The 10307-nt window shown below is 48.6% G+C and overlaps 1 protein-coding gene across 1 annotated transcript; it reads right to left on the bottom strand.

Moving 5' to 3' along the window:
* Positions 1-712: 712 nt before the first annotated feature.
* ELF2 (E74 like ETS transcription factor 2) lies at positions 713-2853 on the bottom strand. The gene is given in 3 exon segments (XM_057704571.1): positions 713-903; positions 906-1518; positions 1520-2853. Coding segments are annotated over 3 exon segments (1512 nt in total). The 5' UTR covers positions 2228-2853.
* Between the last annotated feature and the right edge of the window lie 7454 nt (positions 2854-10307).

The following is a 10307-nucleotide window of genomic DNA, read 5'->3' as shown; positions in this document are numbered from 1 at the left end:
AACAATACTGTGCTAGGTACAAGATTAAAAAATTTTTTCTTTTAATAGAATAGCTTTACACAAACAAGCCATTAGCTTATTTCAATAAAGAAAACCAAAAACTAGTCTAAGGCCTTTGTCTTAAATCAGCTTAAGCTATATGATAAAAAAAAAAAAAAAAATTCACCCTAGATCTTTTATGCTCTTCTCTTTTTGAAGCTTTGGATCCATTCTTCAATTCATATTTTAAAATATCTATATTAGCAGTCTTCACATAGCATCACATAGTTAAGTGAGTTCTGTGTAAACACAGTAATAATTGCTGGTATGCATACAAAATGCCTCAAAAATTGCTATATGTAACAATGAGATCACCCATCCCAATCCCTCCCCACTAAAAACTATATAACCTCTTACAGAATGTTAGTGTTCCAAGTCTTAGTGTAACTTGATATTGTAGTGAGTTGCTGAGTCCTTTTCAATCCTTTTCCTTGTTGATGGATTCAGTTGTTTCCTACTGTAAGAGGCAGTTTTCTGGCAGCATCTCAATATGTAGTTCATTTCCCAGTGAAACATGGGATAGGTAATTTATTTCCAGTAAGTTTGATTTTCTCATATGCATTAAAAATGTTTTAAGGTCTTTTTGACTTCTCTTGATGACATCCTCGCAAATACTTATGTCAGTACTATCAGTAACATTCTAACGTCTACGGGAGAGCTACTGTTTTATTTCTCATGTTACCAGTCCTCCCATTTTCACAGTTACAGGAAGGTCAAGAGCCGAAGGCCCACTGACAACCACTATGTGGGTCACTGTCTTATTTCCATCTGCCAGTTTTTCTTCTTGTACCAGCTGCAAAGTTTTCACATCATGTTCCTGCTTTTTTGCCAGTGTTTCTGATTTAACCTCTGGCCCTCTTATGAAGCACTGACAGCTTGGGGAAGAGTCTGGCCAGATGCCTGTTGAGGAGGCACTGACAGTCTCATTACAGGTGCACCATGGGCGATTGAAACAGGGGTAAGCACTCTCACAGCCAGTGGGTTTCCAACAATGTTAATGCTTCCGGATCCAGTCAGATTTGACTTCGTCTGCAGTTGACACTGTTCAAGTTGTGTAGCTGGGATGGTAATAATTTTGGCAGACGGCATGGTGATTTTGTCTCCATTTTCAGTAGAGGCTGGCATCACAGCAGGGGTTATCTGAATAACTACCTTTGGAGAGGTTACTGTTGTTGGACCAGTGCTGGTTATTAATGGTGCACCTGCATTAACTGACTGAACTGCCACAGTTGAGATTTTCTGACCCAGCGATGTTCATTATAACAGGGGAGTGATGTTCACGACCCTAGCTACACCCTTCTCTGCTCTGGAGCAGTTTGGAGGAGATGAGTTTGTCCCACCGCGAACAGAAGTTGCTGCTTTCAAGAGACTTTCTGCGGACAGTGACACTCGTTCTAATGATTTTTCATCAGTAGCTGCTGCTAAATCTTCATTACAGGTTTCGCTTTTGTCATCATCTGTGACCACTACGTTTTGGGGGCATATCCTTGAACTGATATACAAGCCTCTGTCCTTCAGCCTTTGCAAGAATTCCCCTTTGGTAATAATATCTCAAAGCTTGGCCCATAGGTTCACAGTTCATGTCTGGCTTGTTCTTATGCTTTCTTCAGAGCTTAGAGACAGCCTTTGAATCCACAAGCTTGAATGTGCCTTTTTCTCTCTGAGTCCACTTAATATACCAGGGACAAGTATTTTTATCTTGAAGTAGATCTAAAAGAAATTCCCATAAATAGGTTGTGTTTCCTTTTCCTTCTCTGAGTTTCTTCTTTATATCTAACTTGGGAGACCCATTGGAAATTGGCGATTGCTGGGTCTTTGGCCTATGGCCCACTTTTTTCTTTTTCATTGGTTCATGGCTATCCAGTGATGTAGGAATAAGAGAGATATCCATTGGTTCAGATTCTTCAGTTGACACCTCCACTACAGTTTCTATAATGACATCTGTCCTCATAGCAGCATGGATAAATTCTGGAGTTGATACACAAGGAGGAACAAACACTTCCACAGGACTTCCTGAATCTCTTAAGCAGGTAGGAGATTCCATATGAGGCAGGGCTTCAGCAGCTTCAATTGTCTTGTCTGTACAGTATGCATTACTGCTATGAACTGATGCTTCCACTGTTTCTACATTCTCCGTCTCAGCTCCTTGTTCTTCTGCCACATCTTGTGTCATATGTCTCATCATCATAGACCAGAACCTGGGCTGCGTAACCCTGCTTTAATCTGGCACTTGGAACTGGCTCCATTATCACGGCTGGGTATCCAGAAACGTTTCTACTTTCCTCTTGATTTTCTACTCCATTCCTGGGAAGCTCCAGAATAGAACCTCCACTGTCAATCCACTCCATTGTTTATTGTGGAGGAAGCTTCAAACGCTATCAATCAATGTAATTAAAGGTTCGTGGATGATTGCCAGTGTTACAGGTTTGCATTATCACGTTTTAAAAGTCAATAGAGATATCCAGACATCCAGTCTTCTAAAGATGATTAACCAGAGAGCAATGTGAATGTTAAGTAGTCTAAACATCCTTCACTATTTTCACAACTTGGCAAGAGTTAAAATATAAACCAGCAGTTCTCTGGAACTGCTGCTCTCCGCGTCGCCCCGAGAAGACCGCTGCGTCACTTTCCCTCCTGGCAGGGCCACGGAGACTAGCCGCCACCTCCTCTGTCCGGAGGGAGCCGGGGCCTCCCCACTGACCCCCGCGCCGCTCCACTGGGAGAGGAAGAGAGAAACAGCGGCGCGCTGCCCCGCGCAGAACGCCTGCCCGCGCCGCCCCACCCAACCCCCTGCAACGCCAAGGCGACCGCGTCGGCGACACTGAGCCCTGCGGGGAACAGTAGTGGCCCCTGGCCTCTCCCCTCCCCTGGCCACCCCACCCCAGGCTCCCTATTGTAAATAATTGAGCTTCATTTTTTAGGCTTCCTATTGCTGCTCTACATCCTTCCAATAATTTTTTCCCTGTACTTTTGCCAGAGTTGTTACTTACAACCAAGAATTCTGACTGAGCACATAGCAGCTGCTCAATAAATATTGGTTGGATGAATTTACACAATTTCTGTCCTGTGGTTGAGCCCACTTTCCTATTTTCAGTAATTCAATTCAATTAATTCTGTCTTGTCCCACGGCTATGAGTGCAGATCCTTTGTGGGATACTGCGGGAATACAGAGATGGGTTAGACTCAGTCTTTGTCTAGGAGCAGCCCTTCCTCTGCTGTGGGAGACTGGCTTGTGCCAGCACAGCGGGCCTGACACAGTACTGAGGGCACACGGGAGAGTCCTGCTGGCTGAGGAGAAGACTTCCCGGAGAAGGTGCCCCCGAGCTGGGTCTTGAGGATGTAGGGCAGGATGTGAGGGAGGATGTCCCGGGCTAAGGAGGCAGCACCAGCCAAGGGAGGTGGGTGAGCCTGGAGCATGCAGACCTGGTGTTTGCAGAGCAGCAGGCAAGGCCTCAAAGTCCACGCTGATGACATTGCCTTTGATTCTGTTTGCCAAGGGAGCTGTGGTGTTTTGAGTAGGGGAGAGACACAAGAACAGCCTGAAAGGTGGTTTGGTGCCATGGGAAGAGCCTGGGTTTTGGGACTAACAACCAGAGATTACCACTTATGCTCTATGGCTTTAGTCAGTCACTTGAACTTTCTGTGCGGCAGTTTCCTCAGCTGTAAAAATGGGTACAGTAGAGACTTCCCTGGTGGCACAGTGGTTAAGAATCCGCCTGCCAATGCAGGGGACATGGGTTTGATTCTTGGCCCGGGAAGATCCCACATTGCTGTGGAGCAACTAAGCCCATGCGCCACAACTACTGACCCTGCGCTCTAGAGCCTGTGTGCCACAACTACTGAAGCCTACGTGCCTAGAGCCTGTGCTCTGCAACAAGAGAAGCCACTACAGTGAGAAACCTGAGCATTGCAACCGCTCGCCACAACTAGAGAAAGCCCGCGTGCAGCAGCAAAACCCAACAGAGCCAATAAATAAATTTATTTTAAAAAAATGGATGCAGTAAAACCCATTAGAACTGTTGGAAGGATTTGAGATATCATATGATATAAAGTATTGGTAGGTAATAGGCATCCAATAATGGATAATATCATCATCAGATCCCTGTGCTAGAAAGATGAGCCCCTTCACCTGGTGAGCTCCTTGGGAATAGGGATTATTGTGCCTTTTATTTTGTCATCCTTAGCACAGTTCCTGAGACAGAGTAGCTGTGAGGTGACACTTTTTGAATAAAAGATGGATGGGTGGAGTATGTGGCCGGTAGGCAGGAAGGAATGGAGACTGTCAGATGGATCCAGGCCAGAGATGGGAGGCCAGTGATGGAAAGTGATCTGTGACTCTGAGGAAATAGAATCTCCACAGCTTGGCAACCCTTCCCACGTTGGGAGTGAGGAAGAGTGAGACTTGAGAGCTGAGAGGTTCTTGCCCTGTGCAAATGGAGGGAGAGTTTGTCCCAAAGGGTGAAGGACATGGAGAGAGATTTTAGCTCAAAATATGGAAAGATTTTGGAAACAGGCTGCCTTTGAAGGTCATCAGATTCCCATTGACAGAGTTATGTGAGTAGAAGCTGGTCAGCCATCGATAGGAAAGCTGGAGCACAGTGGTCCAGTACCCTCTGGACATAAGTCCACTTTTCCTGCGAAATAACCATAAAACCTCAGTGGGACACAACAATGAGGACTTAGGGCTCACGGGCCTGCAGTACACTGGGGGTTGGCTGGGCAGCTGTGCTGACCTTGGATGGGCTCACGGATGTGGGAGTTGCTTGGCTGTTGGCCGATATGCATCATTTGGGCTGGGGTGCCTGGTGGGCTGGACTCTGCTCCACATGTCTCTCATCCGCCCACAGCCTCACCCAGGCACGTTCTCTTGGCTGTGGCGGCAGTGCAGGAGCACAGATGCACACATGCCAGGCCGCTGGGGGCCCTCGCTCAGAACCTGCACATGGTCACTCTGCTTCATCTTGTTACCAAAGCAGGCCACAAGGCCAGCCCAGATACAAGGAGTGGGGAAGGAGACTCCATCTCTTCAATGAGGAAAACTACAAAGCCATACGATGAAGGCTGTGGGTCCGGGAGGGGAAGAATTAGCGTCATTCTTGCAAGGCAGAATGACTGGTGATTAAACAGTGTTTTTCACTCTGAGTTCTATGCAAACCTAGGTTTTGAACATTTTCCTTAGGGGTCCCTGTAAGGCATGGGGGAGTCTGAGTAGGTTGGAATTTCTCTTCTGGATTATTATTAAAGCTTCGTAACTTGGTATTAATATCATATTATTAATAATGTATTATTAACTTGGCAATAATAATGGTAAATGCTATTGAGGGCTCACTACACATCTGATATTTTAGCTCCCTATTTAATCCCTGTAAGAAACTTTGAGATGGGTATTATTACTTTTGCCATTTTGTTGATGAAGTGAAACTGCACCTTAGAGAGTTTAAGGATCAGATTGTCTGATTTTAGGGTCCTAGCTCTCAACTACTCTGCTCTCCCACCTCCTGAGTTTCTATCCCTGGGGCTGCTGATTAGTTGAGCAGGTGCTGGGAAAGACACAGAACTCAGGGAACCAGAGCAGGGGTGAGAGCACAGGAAGGAGGCGGGAGGGCACAGCAGGGCTGTTGGACAGAGAATAGGGTGGCAGAAGAACCTGAGGGCCTCCATGGGGGAAGGGCAGGTGTGCTCCGAGGGGGCTCACAGTTTGAGATCCCAGAAGCAGAGCCATTCTGAGTGTAGAGGCTACCCCAGGTGGGTCTAGACCCATAGGGTCGAAGTGTGGGCTGAGGAAAACTCATTTAATGCTTTCAGCTGCTGGCTGCTGCTTCTTCTCTTTTTCTCCAATGCTGCACGGCATCCCCAACCAGGGATCGAACCCATACCCCCTGCAGTGGAAGCAAGGAGTCCTAACCACTGGACTGCCAAGGAAGTCCCCTTAGCTGCTAGCTTCTGAGTGCCTGCCGTGTCCCAGGCACTGTTCTAGGTACTGGGGATGCAGCGGGGAATAAGATGGACCAGGTTTCTGCCCTTTTAAAATTTATGTTCCAGTGGAGGGAGACAGACACTAAACCTACAAGCAGATCCACAATATAACTTTAGATAATGATAAACCCTAAAGGCTAGACCTCCCTTAAAGGGATTTTTCAGAGGGCGTGTTGATAACACAATGCACAGGTGAGAAGTCACCTTCCAGTGCTCCCTGTGGTCTGTGGTGTGTGATCATCGGGAGATCACTGCCCAGAGGTAGACCAGCTGGAGGCCAAGTGTTTTTTGGAATGAATTCTCAAGCCAGGGCCCTGGGTGCCCTGGGGGCAGGAAGCAGGTGTTTAGTTGGACAAGGACAGCAAATATATAGCAGAGGACAGTAAGGGAAGCTGAGTGAGGATTGTGAAATCAGAGAGATGGGGGTGGGAGTTGGGTTAAATGTGAGAGGATGGGGTTCAGGCTAGATCCCTAGCCAGAGGACAGTCTGTAGAGCACTTCTTAAACAGGGTCTGGGCCAGGGATCTTAGGTGCCAGGGATCAGTTTGATGCCATCTCAGAACAGGTTTGCTTAGAGTAACGTTTTATTATTCTTTTAAAATTTGCTGCAGGACTTCCTAGGTGGCGCAGTGGTAAAGAATCTGCCTGCCAATGCAGGGGACACGGGTTCGAGCCCTGCCCTGGGAAGATTCCACATGCCACGGAGCAACTAAGCCTGTGCGCCTAAAAAAGAAACAAACAAAAAAAATTTGCTGCAGACAGTGCACCCCTTTACTGCCCACATGTGGGTGGAGCACTCCCCCCTCCACCTTGGTGTACCCCTGCACAGGGGCAAATGGTGGGACCAAAGCAGACCGAGCACTGCTTTCCAGCATCTGGCACAAACCTCAAGTGACAGGATGCACACGCCCTCTTTTCCAAAGACTTGGAGTCAGGAGGTAGCGTGCTAAGTTAAAGTTTGTCAACTTAAAAAGATATGCACAGCCTAAAAATTGAGAGTTATGTTTTATTTGGTGGAAATTTTTAGGACTTCAAGCCTAGGCGGCGGCACCTCAAGTAACCCTGAGAGAACTGCTCTGAGGAAGCAAAGGGGTAAGCCAGGATATATAGGAGTTTTGCACCAAGGGCAGGCAGTCTGAACATCACTTACTTAGAGCTGAGGAGGGGCCTGTGGGACCAGAGGTCTAGTGTGCATAGGTATGGGGATGCTGTGGCCTGGGGGGTAAGGGGTTACATCTACAAAATGGGAGTGATGCTCCCTGTTTTACTAACTGTCACAGGGGCTGTCAGTGCCCCTACTCATGTCCTCTGGTCCCTGACTACTCCTGCACATACTGTTGTGTCAACTTGTGTTTCTCTGCTTGAGGACTTTCTCTGGCTGCAGGACCACGCTCAGCCCCGTCACAGGGCAGTCCGAAGGCGTGGAGAGCTAAGCGTCCAGGAGCAGCACCTTAGCTCTCAACCAAAAGCTGGGCAGGAGTGGTGGGTGAATATTGCAGCTTCCTTACATCTCTGTTCTGTGTTGTGACCCAGAGGTCTTGAGCTGGACGGAACCCCGGTTGCCCACAGCCTCCTGATACACCCTGTATTCATTTCCTCCCTTCCCTCCCTTATAGGAGCTTCCTGGGATCAACTCCAGAATAAACAACTTTGCACTCAAACCCTTACCTTGGGGTCTGCTTTGGGGGGAATGCAAACGAAGACACTAACGGCTTCCTGATAAAACTGGCAGGTTGAAAATGTCTCCCTGGTAAGCTCTTAAGTGTTTCATCAGCGAACAACCTCTGCAAATACAAAGGGCTGTGGGGCTGGCTAGGGCATGATCAGAGGGACATGGACTTTGTGATCCAGCAGGTGTGGAGTCACATCCCAACCGAGCACCCGTTGCCGTGCGGCCGTGGACGAGTCACTTTGTCTCCGTGAACCTGTCTCCTCATCTGAGAAAGGTGGCGGGCAGCAGACCTTATATCTCACGTTCTCTGAGGACTGAAAGTGGTGATGCTAGTAAGGGGCCTGGCAGAGAGGCTGGCCGAGGGGCAGGCGCTGGGGGGTGGGCCACTTCTGCCCCCGAAGGTTAGCGCACATGCTCCAGGTCAGCGGTGTAGCCCGGCAGCCCCTGGGGTCTTCCCTCTTCAGTAAAGGCAGCTTTGGGGTTGGGTGCTTTGTCCACGGAGTAGCCAGGGCCTTGCTGTTCCCCCTCTGCCTCTGAACCTGGCATTCTGATCTCCCGGGTAGGCCTGACGCTGCCCCTGCCTCCGTGGCCCTGGCTGGCAACCTGGCAGCCAGGCCTGTCTGTGCTTATCAGCTCCCGTGTTTACTCAGGATGGGTATGGGCCTCCTCCTCCCCCCTCAGAAAACAAGAAAACATGTTTTGCCAGTGGCGGGGTGGAGTGGGGTGGCCTCTCTGGCTCCAGGCCGCGCCCCCCATGGGCAGGAGAGCGTGTTGTTGTTGGAGTGGAGAGCTGGCTCCCCAGCACCGGTTTCCTCCAGCTGTCCAAGCATGGTGGGCTGGCGGGCTGGGGAGGAAGCCCCCAGTCGGTCTGCGGGCCCCAGCTGAACCCCCTGTCACAACAAGGGAACAATGGCCTGGAGGGGCTGGGGGGTGGGTGCAAGGGCAGCCCCCTCTCTTCCATGCTCCCACCGGCAACAGGGACAGGTTGCTGGAAGGTCTGCTCCCCCTCCCCCACCTTGTTTTCCACCTTGTTGGGCACATGGTCTCCCACCGTGGGGCCAAGGAAAACAGTGGCCTCAGGAAATATCTCTGGGGCTGTTGCTGGGGTTCTGCAGCTCTGGGAGGTAGCAGAATGGGGGGAGGGGACCGGAGAGGGACCAGCATTGCACAGCTCCATTCTGCCTGGGACTGTAGCTGATGAATCGTGGGTCTGTTACCCACAGCACCTTGAGGAGTTGGTCTCCTTGCACCTTTGTGTCTTCAGGCCCAACATAGGGCCTGGCACAGAGCAGATAGCAGAAATGATTTGTTGACTAAATCAGTGGAAGATTGAACATATGAATAGGTCAAATTCTAGCTTTGCTACCTGGTGGCTATGTGGCTTTCAGCAGGTTACTTAACCTCTCTGAACCTTACTTTCTTCATTGGTAGAATAAGTACCTCATAGGCTTGTGAAAATGAGATGTGCTTCTAGGGTCTTATTTTTCTTCTGCAGAACATACAACACAATAAACCCAATAGATTGTAACTAGCATTAGTACCTGATTCGTGCTGTTGGTGTTACTCAGTGTGTGATTTAAAGGAGGTTGCCACAATATTTGCAGTAAGAGGTCTGCAGTTTTGTCTCCATGGGTACAGGAAGAGGGCTGAGCAGATGTTATCCCTCCCGGGGCCAGGAATACCTCTCCCCACCCATTCACAGCCCTCTGCACTGTAGACTGGCTTCTGGGAGCCTGGCCAGCCTTGATAGCCCTTGGCAATGACGCAAGTAACTTTGGGTCCACTGCAGGACTTATGTATATCAGACTGTGCAAGCCCTCCCATCTGTTACCTAGTTTAACCTTCACAACAATCATTTGAAGAAGACATTATCCCCATCTGTAAGATGGGGACACTGAGTCTCAGAGAGAATGTCACACAGCCACGATCACATGGCTAGTAATTTATAGAGAGCTTTGTATCTAGGTCTTAGAAATGCCCAGTTATATTCATTCCATTGTGCCTCACCGCCTAGAGATAAAGATGTGCTACTTAGAACCTGGAATTGGTGGTGGAATTTGGTCTATCAATGGCTTGGACTAAGGACTATAAGAGGAAGTAAAGATGGAGGTCGAGCATAGAACCAGGGATGGAAACTGCAGAGTGAGAAGCTGAGCCTAGCACGAACTAGGACTTTTCTGGGTTGTGTTCAGAGTAGGAAGGATAAGGATGGGTATGCATGTGATTAGTCAGGCAGGCTAATGCCGTAACAATAATACAAACAATAAAAACTCACCTAACTCCATGGCTTAATATAGGAAAAGTTTATTTTTTGCTTATTTGACAGTCCAGTGCGGGGAGAGGGGAGCTCTGTTGTACGCAGTCATTCAGGGACCCAGGCTTCTTCCATGTTGTGGTTTCATTGTCTTCTAGAGTCTTCCACTGGATCCTCTCCATCCTCCAGCAAACAGAGGTCGTGGAGAAGGCAACCCACTCCTAACTTCCTTGCCCAGAAGTAACTCATATCACTTTCATCCACAGTCTATGGGTGAGAACTAGTTGTGTGGGCCTATTTCTGGATTTTCTATTCTGTTGTGTTGACCTACTGCCTATTCCTATACCAATACTGCATCTTTTTGAT

This window comes from Hippopotamus amphibius, chromosome 1 (genome assembly GCF_030028045.1).
Source record: "Hippopotamus amphibius kiboko isolate mHipAmp2 chromosome 1, mHipAmp2.hap2, whole genome shotgun sequence".
Taxonomy (NCBI): Eukaryota; Metazoa; Chordata; class Mammalia; order Artiodactyla; family Hippopotamidae; genus Hippopotamus; species Hippopotamus amphibius.
This window is presented reverse-complemented; position numbering and strand designations above follow the sequence as displayed.